Here is a 16,941-nt window from a genome sequence, read left to right on the forward strand (position 1 = left end):
CTAAAGTTGGCGTTGGCGAGCGCAGTTCGAATGTTCAGGTCGCGTGCTAGCTTGACGGTGTGACTCTCTCTTCAGCCAAAGCTTTAGCTAGCTAGTCAGTCGGTAACAGAAAATGGAGGAAGTTTTCTTACTGAAAGAGTCAGTTTTGTATTTTCTAGACAGAAGTGGAGCTCTTCTTAAACTTACCGAAGACTGCAAACCATTCAACGGTAAGTTTTAGGGGCGGTGGTAGGCTAGCTAGAGAGCGCTTTCGATCAGTGTTAGCTAGCTAATGGGATTGTGTGTGACTCCTGAGGACGGGGTAACCTAGGCAACCCTGTACCCACTCGGGGATGTGGTGACATGTGAAACGCAGTCCTTCATAGATGACAGTAAGCTGTTAAATAACTGATGATTATATGTTAATTGATTGATTTAGCTATTATAAAGTCAACTCTAATGTCACCCAAGTTCCTATTTCCTTCAGATATCCAGCGAAATGAGGCTGTGTATCGGTTCTGTATCAGTGTTAACCCTTCAGACATAATAGAACTGGATCCTAGATTGGGTGACTGTGTGCTCCATGACCCCCTCAAAGCTACATCACTATTTCAATCTGTAAGTCCAAAACATCTCCCATTACATTACCCCTGATTCAAACCTTGAATTTGGAACATACCAGTATTTATGTTTTTTGTCACTCCTCTTTCAGGTTTGTTTTCTGTCAATAAAGACACTCTCCCTCATTGAGAAAATACACACAGAAAGTCAGGTGAATGTGATCCTGAGGTTTACACACCTGCCTCCGTTCCCTGAGTACACCATGGATCTCTGTGAGTTTCCCTGTGGTTATGGCCCCATGAGGCCCGTTGCCATGGAGGGCCTGGTCATCGCGATGACGAGGGTCACGAAGTACACACAGGGAGCCAGGTTTCTCTGTTCTGAGTCAGACTGCCCCTGCTCAACAGGTAGGCCTGATTACAAGTAACCTGGGTGCCACGCTATTTCTGTTTTCATAACATTACGGTAATGCCATTTACAAAACAATTTAAAATTCTGTAATATGATGTTATCCTCAGGGTTCCATCACATCAGAGTGCACGCACCCGGAGCCACTGAGTCAGCCACAGTGAGGAGTGACTTCAGCTGCCTGCTCTGCTCCTCTCACCTCAAAGAGGATATCAAGTTCCGGGTGCTGGGGGGTGAGAATGTCCCTAAATGATACTTGAAGAAGTAGCCTCACGTGTCATGCTTACATGTAGCTCGTCACTTCTTACTAGCACTGACTTTGCTGATAGCTACTTTATTGAGGAAACATTTACTTGAATGTGATTGTCTCACCTTAAGATGGATGCACTAACTGTAAGTCGCTCTGGATAAGAGTTTCTGCTAAATGACTGACCTTTGTAATGTAAATGTTAATGTAAGCATAATATGGTTTTGAAACAGACAAGCAGCTTGTAGAGCTGATCCATGTCAAAGCACTGGATGTCCTGAAAGTCCATCCTCCCAGCGCCCTCAGGTACCAGTCTGTTACCCTGTTTCTCAGAGGTAAGCTCACATAATAATGATAATTTTGCCCAAACGTTTTGTAATGTTCACATAATGCAAGTCATGATTTCGTTTTTAATAGATGTGACTTCGATATCTCCTTAGAAAAGTAATTGTTAGAAGTTTGTTATGAATTTTCTATTCCTTTTCGATGACAAACGTAATTTTGGAGCCAAAATCCTGTGGGGGAGAGTTCAAGTAAACAGAGGTTTGAGTAGCCAGCCACGCAGTAGTGCCCCTGGGTGAGATATTAGGTGTTCCTGTGCCCTCCAATAACATTGTCCAGCCATTACCCCTGAGAGAGCAGTGATTCTCAGTGCCAGTATTAGCATATTCTGTTGACCTAGTCTTCTGGAGGAATTCAACACAGCGGGCTCACGTTACTAAACATATATGTTAATAAGTGTAAGGAACACTCATTAGTTGAATCGCACAACGCACACACAGTGAGATCTTTGTTCCAAGGGCCTGGTTCCTGTGTTGTGCTTGGCAGGGGTGTGTAGGTGCCTTGCATGTTCCTCAAATAATTAGGAGACTGCAGGACAGAACTGGACAACCCCTCTGAGTGTTATGGTTTTGTTTCCCTCACAACGTTGTAGATGAGCTGTGTAACTCCATGAGGATTGGACGTCTGTACAGGGTGCTGGGCATACCGGCCCATGTCCACCAGTGGCCCAACGTCACCTGGAGTGTGGAGGCCAATAGCGTTAAACCGTGGGAGCCTGAATGTAAGGACCTATATGCATGCTTACAATGGTATAGATCAGCTTACATTAAATCCTATTCATAATCCATAGGTCTGGTTTTCAGCTTCTCTGAGAAAGCCATTCAAAGGGAACATGCATGTGCGTGGATGTGTGTCCTTGTGTGTGAGGACTGTGACCTCTGACTTGCTTATAACAGAACACAGTATGTGCAATAATAACACCTCACACTCCAGTAGATTCACTCCACCCCTCTTCTTTTCCTCCAACCACACCCCCAGACACTGGCACCATCAGCTCTAACTTCCAGGCCCTGTTGACGGCCACAGCCTGTTCCCCCTGGAGGTTCTCTGCCATCGTGGCTAACTCGTTTGGCTCCGCAGTGGTTCCCCCGGGCCTGTACAGCACTCTGAAGCTGGGCCTGCTGCTCAGCCTGGTCCAGGGCCGGGGGGACAACCCAGACTCACTGCACTGCCTGGACCTGCTAGCCCTGACTACTGACACACTCATACTGGACAGGTCCTACATTATAGTCCTACATTATAATCCTTCAGTCAGACAGTCAATGAATCAATCTTTGAATCAGTCAATCAATCAACCAAGTTCTTAGGAAGCACAATACACTGACCAAATTACCAAAACAATAACATCACTGCAATAAAATTGTACTATGCCCATATTCAAGTCAACAGCATAAATGGATAGTTGAGAGAGCCAGCCTCCGTTACCCCCTGTCTTAGGCTGATGACGTACAGCCTGGGACTGGCTGGCCGTGGGGTGAGACACCCTGCGACAGGGGAGATGTTTGCCTCTCTTTCCCGTGATGATCACGGAGCGGGCACGGCTAACATCCACGCTGGCTCCGCCCTGCTGGCCACCGGAGGCGTCTGCATGCTCGGGGACCTGGGCCACCACAGGAAGGACAAGATGGACGCCCTTCAGTCAGGTACAGAGCCCTGCTTACCTTGTAGCCTAGGGCCAGCCTAGGGCTGTAGCTAATGTGTTGTCTTGTCAAAGCTATGAAACAATGAAGAAACATTATGGCACCTCCTATGATACACAAAGTATAGAGTAGGTTATTTGAGTGTATAAACCAAGGGATTGGTTTCACACTGGGCCTTTGCCTTCTATCCACCCCCAACAGTTAGTTCACCTTTGACCGCTCTCCCTCCCCACCCAGTTCTGGAAAGTCGGACAGTGTCTGTGATCATCCCAGGGAAGAAGTATGGAGAGGATGCTGACCAGCAGATCTCCTTCCCTGTCCAGTGCAGCTTCTGGGCCCTGGCAGACTCCACAGCCCCCTCAAAGAAGACCACCAGGAATGACAGTATAGTGCTAGGAACAGTGGTGGGCTTTCACTGTGTTGTTTAATTTACATTACGATTCAAATTTATTGGACTACTGCACTTGATAAATGTGAGTGCCTCTGATGTGTCCCCATTGGGTTGTTGTCTGATATGGTGATTCTGCAACAAATCTATTCCATGTGAGCAGTTTGAAGCCTTTTCTCCTACCACACAATGCCAATAGCACTCAGCACTGGCAGAGATAATGTGTTCCAGAAATGTCAAATCTCTCAGAGCCAGCCGGAAGGGGAGACAATTTATTATCTTCAGAATAAGTAGTTAATTGCTTCCACTCAGGGAACAGGCTGCCGCCCAAACAAACCCAGCCCTTGAGAATAGACAACGCCTTCAGGTTCCCCTCCACTTTGGCCTCAGTGCCAATTCAGGATGCACAAGAAACTGTAGTACTAATGTAGTACTTTAGTGGTAAATATAGTACTGGTAAATATTGTACTGTTAAATATAGTACTGGTAAATATATTAATGGTAAATATAGTACTGATAAATACAGTACTTCCATGTTAAGGTAGTAGGTCAAATTATTTTTACAAAATTAGCTACCAGCCACATAAAAATATGTTATCCATTGTGTGTGTAGGACATGGGCCCGGTCCCTGCCCAGCTTGCTGAGGCCTTTGGTCTGGTGATCCTTTGTCGGGAGGCAGGGGGAGAGCAGGCCCTGCTAGCCCAGACGGTACACACCCTCAGGCAGGCAGTGCAGCCCGGAGAGCCCCTCTACCCATCCTGCATACAGTTTACCACACAGGACTACCAGGAGGTAAACCACACAATACTGTACACACCATGTAAGGCTGATTTTCACCTTTTCATGTAATATATGGCACACATAAAATACATCTGCAAACTCTTAGTGCTTTTTGACAGACTACATTTTGACTTAACATTGTGCTCTTTTCCTTCACCCAGTTCCTGGCCCACGCCCAAGGGATCCAGACAGAGCTGAGCCCTGGGGCAGAGATGATGATCCATGGCTATTACATGGCCAGCAGAAGGGTCCGCTCAGACTCGGGCCATGGTGCAAAGGTGTCAGTGGCCTCCATCAAGCTACTGTAAGGGCATACCACTGATCGCATGCTGAGGGTTATTCATTTAAATCTTACCATGTTTCATATTTATGCACAAATCACCCTTTTACTTATTGTAGTGTTTAACTTGGGCATTTGTCAAATCCCTGATGTTAACAATGCATAAAATAAAAAAGGGCCTTCAAATTCTCAGGGCACCTGCAGCATCTTGTGCTTTAGCAGTGTTCTCTGTAATGTCATATTTCTCCACAAGGTGGAGCTCAATCATTCATTTACAGAACCTATTAATGGGTGCCTGTCTCAAAATACTATTTTTCATCTAGTTTGGAAAATCTTTTCAGTGGTGTCAGATTGTGTGAAAGTGCACAGTAAAAATAAACCCAATTTCATCAGGAGCACAATATATAAAAAATATTTAAAAAAGACTAATCATTCAGAACTAACAGAGGCAGGTTTTTCCAGATCTGAAAGCCTGTTCCCACACAATGTGTATTTCTTTGCATAGTATCATTCTTAATGTTTATTTTGTGGTTATTGTGCATTGCCAGTTAATGTACCATTTATCACAGTAAATTCTGCTCAGCTCTTTTTGTTAGCTTTGGGCAACAGAATCAATAACAATATTTGTTTACTTCTACAAAATGTCCCTATGGAGACAGTATAATTGTCTTTATTGGCGTGTTTCTTCAAGGATCTCCCTGGCTGAGGCCCACAGTAAGCTGTGTCTGAGGAGCACAGTGCTGGAGGAGGATGCAGTGATCGCTGTGTTGCTGTGTGAAAACGCCATCACTCTCAGACACGGTAGGACACTCACAGGACCGGAGGCTACGTCAGCAGCCAAACTCATAGATCTCATTTGCTGCCATGTTGAAATCACCACTACCTTCACACAGCCTGGATAACTGACAGTACAAGAACAAACCCCTCCAGACTCTGCACCATTTCTAGTTATACTGTCGCAGTCCAACCTTGTATCCAGAGGGTTTGTCTGGGGACTACAGTGCCAAACCCCTAGGTCCAAATACAAAAAAAAAGTGCACTAGGTCTTTATTACTCCTGTATAAGCAGAGAAAAATACGTCAGCAGAGCGGGGTAAATCTTCCTGCAGCCATGCCTAGGTCTTGCTCTAATTACATCTGTCACAGTGAGAGTAGAGACTGGAGAATCCAACCTTGTCAGGGGATGGTCTCTACAGGGGTCATCTCTAGTAATAGCTATAGGCAAGAGTGTATCCTGGCTATGATCGTCTTTGCTCTAGTAATAGCAGTCAGTGTGGACTGTAGTCTACATTTACCCTGATAGTTGGTCTGGGGACTGCTCCCTCTACGTACAGGAGCCTCAGCGCTCATTATCCCACCCGACGCAGCGTTTCCCTGTGACCTGTGTGACCTGGAAGCTCTCCACAGGCGAGACCTGATCCTGGAGCAGCTTCACCAGAGCATCATGCACTTTGTCTACGCCTACGCACCCGGGGCCACCAGCTACATCACTGAGGAGGAATAGGACCACAGCTAAGTAAAGGATATCGGTATGTTTCTATTCTATGTATGGGTTAGTGCAAAGCTTGTTTTATTTTGGGTAAAAATATAGTTTAGGTATCCAATAGAATTTAAATGGTGAAATTTGAGCTACTGAGTACAAAAATATAAATGCAACATGTAAAGTGTTGGTCCCATGTTTCATGAGCTGATAAATGTTCCATACGCACAACAGCTTCACATTTTGTGCACAAATTTGTTTACATCCCTGTTAGTGAGCATTTCTCCTTTGCCAAGATAATCCATCCAACTGACAGGTGTGGCATATTAAACAGCATGATCATTACACAGGTGCACCTTGTGCTGGGGATAATACAAAATGAAAACACACTAAAATGTGTAGTTGTCACAACACAATGCCACATATGTCTCAAGTTGAGGTAGTGTGCAATTAGCATGCTGACTGCAGGAACGTCCACCAGAGCTGTTGCATGTTCATTTCTCTACCATACACCACCTGTCATTTTATAGAATTTGGTAGTACGGCCTCACAACCGCAGACCACGTGTAACCACGCCAGCCCAGGACCTCCACAGCCGGCTTCTTCACCTGCGGGATCGTCTGAGATTAGCCACCCAGACAGCTGATGAAACTGAGTAGTGTCTGTAATAAAGCCCTTTTGTGGCGATGAACTCATTCTGACTGGCTGGGCCTGGCTCCCCAGTGGGTGGGCCTATTCCCTCCCAGGCCAACCCATGGCTGCACCCCTGCCCAGTCAAGTGAAATCCATAGATTAGGGCACAATTTATTTATTTCAATTGACATATTTCCTTATATGAACTGTAACTCAGTAAAATCATTGCATTCATATTTTTGTTGTATAGTTCATGAAATGTCATTTATAATAATAAGCCATTTAGCAGACGCTTTTATCCAAAGCGACTTAGTCATTCATTTGATACAGTAATTCAACATAGGCAGAAAAAAGATTGCGATTAGTGTAGCACAAAATAATATTTTATTTCATAACTTTGAACACATAACAGGGCAGAATAAAATCAGATTAAAAATACATTTAACCTTAAATTTAGGCAGGGGAGTCTCATTGAGACCACGGTTGTGCTTTTTTGGACAGGCAAGTGAAAATAGGGTGATAGTTTAGGTCTCAAGGGTCACATTCGCCTTCCAAACCTTGAATTGTGTCAATGAATAGAAGAAATCAGTTAAACTCGCCAAAAATAAGTAAAATTACCAGTTTCTTCATTGATAGTGTAATGATTAAGTCTAATGAGATATTACTTAACTTTCTACCATCGTGGGTTTAGTTATAACGCTGGTAATTCAGATTAATGGCTTTTCAGCAGTGTAAAATCAGCAGAAATGTCAAAAAAGGCATCAGAATTCCAGTAAAAATTACTGAACATGGGTAGAAAAAGCTTAGTCAACACCTCACAAACCAGGAGAGAAAAAAAACTCCCCTACTGCAGGTCCAACAATCCTGCATGATGAAATAACATAAGTCTCAAACCTTAGTCATGGATTGCAAGTTTAATGATTGAAGGTAGACTCTGCAAAATGCCGCTGCCACAAGGAGCACCGCAGATATTGAGCTAAGCGAGATGCTCACGCTTCAACAGTTAGTTGTGGAAATTGACCCACCATCTATACAATATCTCAGTGTCTACCTATAATGATCAATGCTAATATTGGCAGTTCAGTTAGTCAGTCTCAGCACCCCAATTTAGTCAGATGGGTAAACGGCAAAAGTGAGAAGTCATCACAACTCCAGCAGAAGACTACTGAAGGAAAACAATTGGCTACTTTCAGCCCTCGGAGACACTCACCATAGGGTTGAGATTTAAGTCTTCATACTCCACGTACTGGATCAACAAGCCAATCTAGGAGAGAAGAACAGTCTATTAGCATGACTATCATTTGATTGTAGTTCGGCAAAATATGCAGGCAATTATACTGTAGTTCAGGAAGTCACATTCTCAGCACCCCAATTTAGTCTGATGGGTAAACGGCAAAATGTAGAACTCATCACAACTCCAGTTTCATGCACTTATGCCAATCAAAAATGTAAAAAAAACTCACCACATGGCAAGATTTACATCAGTCTTCAATCCCCATCCTGGCCCATTAACTCTATGAAAGAACAGAAACTTGTTAAAATGATCATTTGATGTGATGTAAAATACATCTCAGAATACTGGTAGTTCAGTTAGTCACATTCTCAGCACCCCAATAATGGTCTGATGGGTAAACGGCAAAATGATTACTCATCACAACTCCAGTAGCAACATTAACAAAAGGGAAAACAGATTTCAAACAGGCCACTCAAGTGGGCTGGTTGTATACTAGTTGGTTAATGCCTGTGGAAATGAGAATGTGTAGGCCTAACTCACCAAAAACAAGACGTAGATCACATGTCAAACTCATTCCACGGAGGGCCGAGTGTCTGCGGGTTTTCGCTCCTCCCTTATACTCCATGAATTAAGGTAACTCCCATCACCTGGTTGTCTAGGCCTCAATTGAAAAGGCAAAACCCGCAGACACTAGGCCCACCATGGAATGAGTGACACCCCTGATGTAGATCTTTTATAGCATCTTCAGTACCCTGCCAGCCAATCAGATCTGTGGGATAAAAACATTATTATACTGATGATCATTGGTCTCCAATCGAGAGGTTGTGGGTTGAAATGGTATTCTTTAGTTAGAATAATGCTGGTGGTTCAGTTAGTCACAGTCTCAACACCCCAATTTAGTCAGATGGGTAAACGGCAAATGTGTGAAGTCATCACAATACCAGCAGAAGCACCGACTAGCAGAGCACAGCTTATAGTTAGGAATTAACTCACCTCAGTACACTAGCGGCATAGCCAGCACTATCTATCCCCAAAAAACATTAAACCTGTGAGAAAAAGAAAACTGAAAATGAACTTTGCAACAAGAATAAATCAAATTTGACTGACAGTTGTGGTATGGTCAATTGTGATTATACTGGTAGTTCAGTTAGTCACAGTCTCAGCAACCCAATTTAGTCAGATGGGTAAACGGCAAACATGATAACTCATCACAACTCCAGTATTGTCAGATCAGACAAGCATAGCAAATTCTAGGGCCTTTAAAAAACCCTTGCGGGTTTAATAATGGACGACTCACCTCAGTACAACAAAGGACGTCTGGAACCTTCAATCTCCTTCAAGTCCATGAAAGCTATAAGAGAAACACAAATTCCATTAAACCTAAAGTGAAATTCCTGCTGCTGTATATTTGAAACGCTTAACTAGATTTCGTCACAAGTCACAGCTTACACAGCTGTCGAGTTGGCCAAATTCAAGGTTCAGCTAATTCTGGGATTCAGATAGGCCTAGTCATAACACGCAAATCTTCTACGCATATATTCCAAGATATTGAAGAGCCACATTTTCAGATCTATGGGAAGCATTCTGCACTTTGAAAAAGTCTGACGTCCAAAAATAGTACTCCCAAGTAATTGCCCTTTAGCCGGTGTGGCGCTATTGATTTTCATCTTGCATGGATAAGCTGTACTGAAGGAATAGCCAATGCACCTAAAACTCAACGAGACAGCTAAGATGACTAATGAACTTAGGGTCAGGGGGCACATGTAACACAGCTTGGGAGCACTGCACAATGCAAGCCCACACTACAGCCTTTCCAAGGAAGGTTCAACAGCAGGTCACGACCTTTACTCCTTTTGGAGAAGTCCAAAGTCGAGATTCCCCAATGAAGTCATTGCGAAGACAATTACCCGACCACCATGGTATCATTTGATCCGTGACCAGAGCTAGTGTGCAGTAACCTTACTAACAATATGGGCCGAAATGACAAAGGGGCCATATATCATCGGATCTGGGACAAGCAGCTGACAGTATGATTTATTACAATACTGCTGGGACGTTTAGGCCCAAATACACCGTTCGATGAGTCATGATTTCTTCTTGACCATGGGCCCATTCTATTCACATGACCAGACATGATAGTAGGTTTCAAAATTAGTTTAAAACGTTAACTTATTTTGGTAAAATGATCCATAATATATTGTGATTGCCAACAGCCCACATACACCGACACAAGTGCATCAAATGTCTGCACCAATTTGAGCATAAACATGGGGAAATCAGTGGTTAATTTGCAAACTAAGTTAATGATTATTAAAGAAATGAAATAATGAGCTGCACCCTTTTACAGACAATATCCATACATTACCAGTCTGTCTCGCTTACCCTAACACTAGCTACATTATGGAGAGGCAAGTCTGCCAACTCACGTGGTCAGTGGCATGGATTCGTGGCCCTCGAGCGCAGTAGCAAGCAAACTGTTTGCTTACTAACCTAGTGAATACAATTGTATCCTTGCTCATTGAAACGGGACGTTTCCAATATCTTACAGAAAACTACTTTAGTAAACAAAATTATTTAGAATCCATTTTTAAGGGCAGGTAAAATCCTTATTTTGACGGAGGTAACATTACATTGGTGTTCAGGTTAGCTACCAGGCTAGCTAGTGTTCTGGCAGTTCCTGGTATTTTATATAGCTAGCTAAAACACCGAATTGCATTATTATTAAATAAAGCTGACTGCCTAATGTTATTAGCCACCTACCTGTTGAATGAACGGGGAATTCAACAAGTTATTGCTCATTTAAAAAATAATCTTGGTGTGAGCGCATTCAAGCTCCATGCGTCCTCCTTCGTTCTTCTTCCAGAAAGAAAGATAAGACTTCCTGCTTCATCTTTATTGACATGCGCAGTCTGAGCACACATCACGCAGGCAACTACCAAAAACACACTACACGGTTTCATATATTATTATGAGACAGCTAACTTTTGAAAACGGTGTTTTAAATGAATCTGTGTTTTGGCAATTTCGCATGTGAATTAAAGGTCCAATGCAGCCGTTTTGATCTCAATACCAAATCATTTCTGGGTAACAATTAAGTACCTTAATGTGATTGTTTTCAATTAACATTTTCAAAAATATGCCTTAGCAAAGATCAATTTCTCAAGCAATAATTGTTCTACTACTCTCTGGGAGTGGTCTGAGTGGGGAGGGGAAAGGTGAAAACTAGATGTTATTGGCAGAGAGGTTTGGAACTCTCTTTCTTATTGGTCTATTAACTGTCACCAGGCAGGCCAAAACTCCATCCCACCAAAACAGGCTGAAATTTCAGGCAGTCTTTTCAAACAGCTCTTACACTAAAAGGGCATTATCATCTTAGTGTGGAAATATACACTCAGTAGACAGTTTATTAGATACACCACCCCGTTCACGAAAATGGTTTGTTCCTACAGACAGTGAGTCACAGGGCTGTGGCTTGCTATATAAAGCAGGCAGACAGGCATCGAGGTATTCAGTTACTGTTTCGATTAAACGTTAGAATGGGCAAAACAAGTGACCTAAGCGACTTTGAGCGTGGTATGATTGTTGGTGCCAGGCGCGCCGGTTCCAGTATCTCAGAAATGGACGGCCCCCTGGGCTTTTCATACACGACAATGTCAAGGTTTACCGAGAATGGTGCGACAAACAAAAAACATCCAGTCAGCGGAAGTCCTGTGGGCTAAAACAGCTCGTTGATGAGAGATGTCAAAGGAGAATGGCAAGAATCATGCCAGCTAACAGGCGGGCCACAAACAGGCAAATAACGGCGCAATACAACAGTGGTGTGCAGAACGGCATCTCGGAACGCACAACTCATCGGTCCTTGTCACGGAGGGCTATTGCAGCAGACAACCACACCGGGTTCCACTCCTATCAGCTAAAAACAAGAAGAAGCGGCTCCAGTGGGCACGCGATCACCAACACTGGACAATTGAGGAATGGAAAAACATTGCCTAGTCCGACGAATCCCGGTTCCTATTGCGTCATGCTGATGGCAGAGTTAGGATTTGGAGTAAGCAGCATGAGTCCATGGCCCCATCCTGCCTAGTGTCAACAGTACAGGCTGGTGGCGGTGGTGTAATGGTGTGGGGGATGTTTTCCTGGCACACGTTAGGTCCCATGATACCAATTGTAGCAAATTGTATCAATTGTACCTTGATACCAAACGTTTGAACGTTTCCGACACCTTGTAGAATCCATTCCCCTGAAGAATTCAGGCTGTTCTGGAGGCAAAGGGGGTCCAACCTGGTACTATCCTGAACAAAAATATAAATGCAACATGCAACAATTTCAATGATTTTACTGAGTTACAGTTCATCTTGTGTTTTTTTCTAGTATTACATTGTTACTGATTATTGCATTGTTGGGTTTTGAGTTTGCAGGAAAGGCATTTCACTTTACTTGTGCATGTGACATTAAAACTTGAAACTTGAAATCAGTCAATTGAAATAAATTAATTAGGCCCTAATCTATGGATTTCACATGACTGGGCAGGGGTGCAGCCATGGGTGGCCTGGAAGGGCATAGGCCCACCAATTTAGGAGCCAGGCCCACCCACTGAGGAGCCAGGCCCAGCCAATCAGAATTAATTTTTCCCCACAAAAGGGCTTTATTACAGACAGAAATACTCCTCAGTTTCATCAGCTGTCCGGGTGGCTGGTCTCAGACGATCCTGCAGGTGAAGAAGCCGGATGTGGAGGTCCTGGGCTGGCGTGGTTACACGTGGTCTGTGGTTGTACGTACTGCCAAATTCTCTAAAACGACGTTGGAGGTGGCTTATGGTAGAGAAATGAATATTAAATTATCTGGCAACAGCTCTGGTGGACATTCCTGCAGTCTGCATGCCAATTGCACGCTCCCTCAAAACTTGAGACATCTGGGCTTTGTGTTGTGTGACAAAACTGCACATTTTAGAGTGGCCTTTTATTGTCCCCAGCACAAGGTGCACCCGTGTAATGATCATGCTGTTTAATCAGCTTCTTGATATACCACACCTGTCAGGTGGATGGATTATTTTGGCAAAGGAGAAATGCTCACTAACAGGGATGTAAACAAATTTGTGCACAAAATTTGAGAGAAATAAACTTTTTGTGCGTATGGAAATGTTCTGGGATCTTTTATTTCAGCTCATGAAACATGGGACCAACACTTTACATGTTGCTTTTATATTTTTGTTCAGTATAGATGGGTGTACCTAATAGACTGGCCACTGATTGTGTATAAAAAAACATGGAAATACAAATTACTATCAGTTTTTCTTTTGAATATTATGCTAAGTCTCCAATTTGCACATTTCAGCAGTGTAACAGTGTCTGAGTAGCCTACATAAAAGTGCACTTTCTAAGTTGATCTCTGTCAGTTCGATTTCAACTTCATAATGCCAGAATTATCTCAAAAGTTAGGCTATAGTTTAAAGGGATAGTTCGGGATGTTGGCAATAAGGCCCTTTATCGATTTCCCCTTGCTAGCTGTTCCCATAGACTTCCAGTCATTGCGCTAACGCTAGTTAGCAATTGTGCTAACGGTAGTTGGCAACTTACTTCAAACTGAACACAGAGATATAACAATTATATCCAGTTAATCTGACTCTGGGGAAGTAGATACATTTTATTTTTTATTAATTGCCAAAATCCCGAACTATCCCTTTAATAGAAGTGGCCTCTTGCCGAGTTCAAAACAACTGGGAGGTAAAATCATGACTTCAGTGATCTTCAGTTCGGAAAGTCGGAGCTCTAGAAGAGGCCCGACTTCCCGAGTTGGAATTCCGAGTTGAATGACGTTCAAATTGATTTTTCCCAGTCGGAGCTCGTTTTTTTTCCGAGTTCCCAGTTGTTTTGAACTCACTGAAGTCAAAAGTCGGAGATTTCCGAGTTCCCAGTTCCGAGTTCCCAGTTGTTTTGAACGCGGCATCTAGACACACAATAAACCACACTGAAAGAGTCACTACCATTTTGAATAGGCTTAGGGCCTATAATACATTCCACAATATGTGCCTTGAAATGCATGAACATTTATTGTAATGAGGAGTTTGTTGTGGTTGCAAAATTGTGCATTTGTGTAAAATATATAATAGGCCTAATAAAACCCACCAATGTATGATTATCAATACACCTTCCTAGACAGACTATTATGTGAACTATATTTAACTAATATATTTATCTGACTGCACATACATGCAAAAAAAAAAGTGCATATTTCCAAGAATGTCAACTCATAATTCCCTTTTTAGGCAAATAATAAAATGGAATCCCTCTTGATTTTTAAGAGATAAAGTCTGTCTTCAATGACAGAACATGTTAATTTAGGCTACTTAGACTAGTAAATCTCAGTAAACGTATTTACAACCGATGGAGTGGGAGACATGTCTTATTTTTATTTCTCAAGTCATTATCCACAAACACATTTACAACTATTTATGTAAAAAACGAAGAGAAAATGAAGAGGCTCCTACCATTGTTGAGATTCTGACAACCCCTTCACATGACAGATGTTAAGTTATTCACACATGCATTTAGTGTAAATGTTCATTACGCAACACACGGGATTGCTAAAAAGTATACATACATTAATCCCTCCAACAGACACAGAACAGCAGAAAGCGGAGCAGAAACAAAGCATGGCCAAAATAAGAGCTTTCTCAGATTTTATATACATAACCACATAATATATTAATTTACAATGTGTTCCTACTATTGAAAGAGTCGTGACTGTCTCCTTTACATGAAAATACTGAAGTCAAAAGGAGATACCTCAGTTGTTTGATAAATAAAAAGCACTGTCAGACGACGAATCTGCTGTCCATTTCAAAAGTCCTCATGGGTGGATTTAGCTGAAAGAGTCTTACTAATTAATGGTCGTCTAAATGAGAAGTCCCGTATGCAGTGGATAGCGTTATGTCTGCGAGGTCGACGATGATGCGCCTTGATTTTCTGTCTGTTTTGAATTGTTCAGAAACTGACCGCTGGCGCCGACGTATAACCTGGATCGCATTGGCCACTTCTGTTGAGATAAAAATAGAACAAATTATTTCGCGAGTGCAGTTAACTGATTTCAATGCAACTGAAAATATAATTAACAAATGAAGAAACAAAAATGTTGCTAACAGTTTATTTTAAGTCATTCTTCAGTTGAACACACATAAATGAAGTAAGAAATACATTTAAATATTTAATTGAACACAATTTATGGTGCAAATTGGTGCTTTCAATTACCAATAATAACCATTCCTCTCTATATCATTTTACTAATTAAGCATAATAGGAAGCCTACTCGTTTTAAAGATCTGTGTAATATAAAAAGTTGTGCGATGATGGCTAAATGCATTTTATGCCTGCATGATTGATTATTATTAGCAAACTATTTTTTTTATTATCGTGTTTTTTTTTATTCTATCACGTGGTATATGGAATAGAGCTGACACACAATTATCACACACTTTGTCAGGTTAGTTTCAAATGGAATTTCGATATCAATTCAAAGTCTAAATGTATTGGGCCTACTTACTTTCACAGGGTGCAGGTAACCTTCACCTTTCAGCGAGTGTAAGGCCTCTGTTTGTCTGTTGCTCTCTCCCTCCTCCATCCCCTCCTCTTGCAAGGTTCGAGTCAGATGGGCAATATACGTGGTGGCCAAAATCAACACGTCGAGCTTGGACAGTTTTGTGTCTGGTGGCACCGACGGCAGAGTCCTCTGTAGCTCCAGGAATGCGCTTCTCAGAGTCTGCACTCGACTCCTCTCCCGCGCTGCGTTGGCTGCTGCCGGCCGCCCTCTGCCACTGAGGCCACCCGCCTGGACCACCCTAGAGTGCTGCAGGGCCTCCGGACGCCGACTGTCGGTGGTCAGCATGTCAGGACTGGGGCTGGAGCTGGGGCTGGATGTGGGACTCTCATCCATAACTGTCACTGGGCCATTTCCACTATCCATGCGGATCGTCTGTCTTCCAACCATAGGGAGCATTTATAAACCTGACGGGTAACATATGTCTTGTTGATGAATGTACATTTTCACTTGCCTATTACTTAAACAAACTGAAAACGCCAAGATTGTAATTGAAAGAAAACAAGTTATCTGTATTTTATATTTTATAATAAGCCTACATTAGCCTACAGAAATAGTACACGTTTATGTAGGTATATTGACCAGTGTGCGTAAAGTGTGTACAAATGCATTTAAATGATCTGTAACAGGCCAAGTTAGTTGCTGAACATAAATTAAGGCAGGCATATAAAATCCTCATCCTTGTCTTGAACTGTGTGTGCCTTTTGAACTTGTGTATAAACATGCCGTTGAATATTCAGGCATTTTGAAAAAGATGAATGGTAAAATAGTATTGCAACACATTTTGTATCCAATTAGGCCAATTGGGTAAACTTAAATTTGCATTACCCATATAATGCATTCATTACGCATATCGGCAACATGTACTTAATCAACATGCCATAACAACATTACTAAATTGTTGTGATGAATTTGTATAATCGTATTTTATTGTTCCTTCATTATTGCAATAAAGCATTTGAAAAATAATCATACTGAGACCCACGTGTGTTAACCTTGACCTAAGAAGGCTGCTTTCCCAAGTTCAATTTGACATTAGAATGTGAAACATATAATAAATAGCTCTATGGCAGTTGCATCATTATTTGGTGTGGTGCAGACTAATGTAAATAATACCGATGACCGTGCACGTTCCATCACCGTCATTAAATATGTTTACATAACTGACTCTGCTTGATGGTGATGCTGTTATCAAGAAATCAAAACACCTCATAACCCTCTGAAAATAATATTACTTTGAATGTATTCCAAGCCATGTCGTCTATGAAAATAAGAACTTACCTTCAAATTTCCCCAGAAACGCCGTCTTGAGTAATGACATCAAGGCAATGCAAAGAGAGGTATCGTGCACCACAGACTCCACTGCTGCGCCAATA

General features: G+C 42.3%; 2 protein-coding genes and 1 long non-coding RNA gene across 4 annotated transcripts; 1 reads left to right on the forward strand and 2 right to left on the reverse strand.

Moving 5' to 3' along the window:
- Positions 1-69: 69 nt before the first annotated feature.
- On the forward strand, positions 70-16,537 carry mcmdc2 (minichromosome maintenance domain containing 2). Of its 2 annotated transcripts, XM_041880030.1 has the most exons (14): positions 70-209; positions 467-597; positions 692-947; positions 1,059-1,181; positions 1,429-1,530; positions 2,130-2,258; positions 2,516-2,753; positions 2,975-3,180; positions 3,415-3,581; positions 4,179-4,358; positions 4,508-4,650; positions 5,318-5,427; positions 5,960-6,154; positions 15,606-16,537. In XM_041880030.1, the coding sequence occupies exons 1-13, from the start codon at positions 113-115 to the stop codon at positions 6,127-6,129; spliced, it is 2,052 nt and encodes a 683-aa protein (XP_041735964.1). In that variant the 5' UTR covers positions 70-112; the 3' UTR covers positions 6,130-6,154; positions 15,606-16,537. The 2 variants fall into 2 exon arrangements, with proteins under 2 accessions (XP_041735964.1, XP_041735965.1); XM_041880031.1 differs by lacking the exon at positions 15,606-16,537 and having other exon boundaries at positions 6,033-6,124.
- Positions 7,104-10,849, reverse strand: LOC121569235. Its single transcript, XR_006001342.2, has 6 exons — positions 10,733-10,849; positions 9,270-9,323; positions 8,966-9,018; positions 8,513-8,741; positions 8,202-8,252; positions 7,104-8,002 (listed from the first exon to the last, which is right to left on the reverse strand). It is a non-coding gene; the product is annotated as an uncharacterized LOC121569235 (long non-coding RNA).
- LOC121569234 (transcription factor 24-like) lies at positions 14,369-15,964 on the reverse strand. The gene is made up of 2 exons (XM_041880032.1): positions 15,512-15,964; positions 14,369-15,007 (listed from the first exon to the last, which is right to left on the reverse strand). The coding sequence occupies exons 1-2, from the start codon at positions 15,962-15,964 to the stop codon at positions 14,900-14,902; spliced, it is 561 nt and encodes a 186-aa protein (XP_041735966.1). The 3' UTR covers positions 14,369-14,899.
- Positions 16,538-16,941: the final 404 nt, after the last annotated feature.

The sequence above is a fragment of the Coregonus clupeaformis genome, chromosome 7 (genome assembly GCF_020615455.1).
Source record: "Coregonus clupeaformis isolate EN_2021a chromosome 7, ASM2061545v1, whole genome shotgun sequence".
NCBI classification, from domain to species: Eukaryota; Metazoa; Chordata; class Actinopteri; order Salmoniformes; family Salmonidae; genus Coregonus; species Coregonus clupeaformis.

Excerpts from the sequence above, each read along its gene's own strand:
- mcmdc2 (XM_041880030.1), top strand. The coding sequence starts at position 113 with ATGGAGGAAGTTTTCTTACTGAAAGAGTCAGTTTTGTATTTTCTAGAC. Across the intron at positions 3,181-3,414 it reads GATGGACGCCCTTCAGTCAG|TTCTGGAAAGTCGGACAGTG; the intron begins GTACAGAGCCCT and ends CTCCCCACCCAG. Across the intron at positions 3,582-4,178 it reads GTATAGTGCTAGGAACAGTG|GACATGGGCCCGGTCCCTGC; the intron begins GTGGGCTTTCAC and ends TTGTGTGTGTAG.
- LOC121569234 (XM_041880032.1), bottom strand. The coding sequence starts at position 15,964 with ATGCTCCCTATGGTTGGAAGACAGACGATCCGCATGGATAGTGGAAAT. Across the intron at positions 15,008-15,511 it reads GTTACCTGCACCCTGTGAAA|AAGTGGCCAATGCGATCCAG; the intron begins GTAAGTAGGCCC and ends TTATCTCAACAG.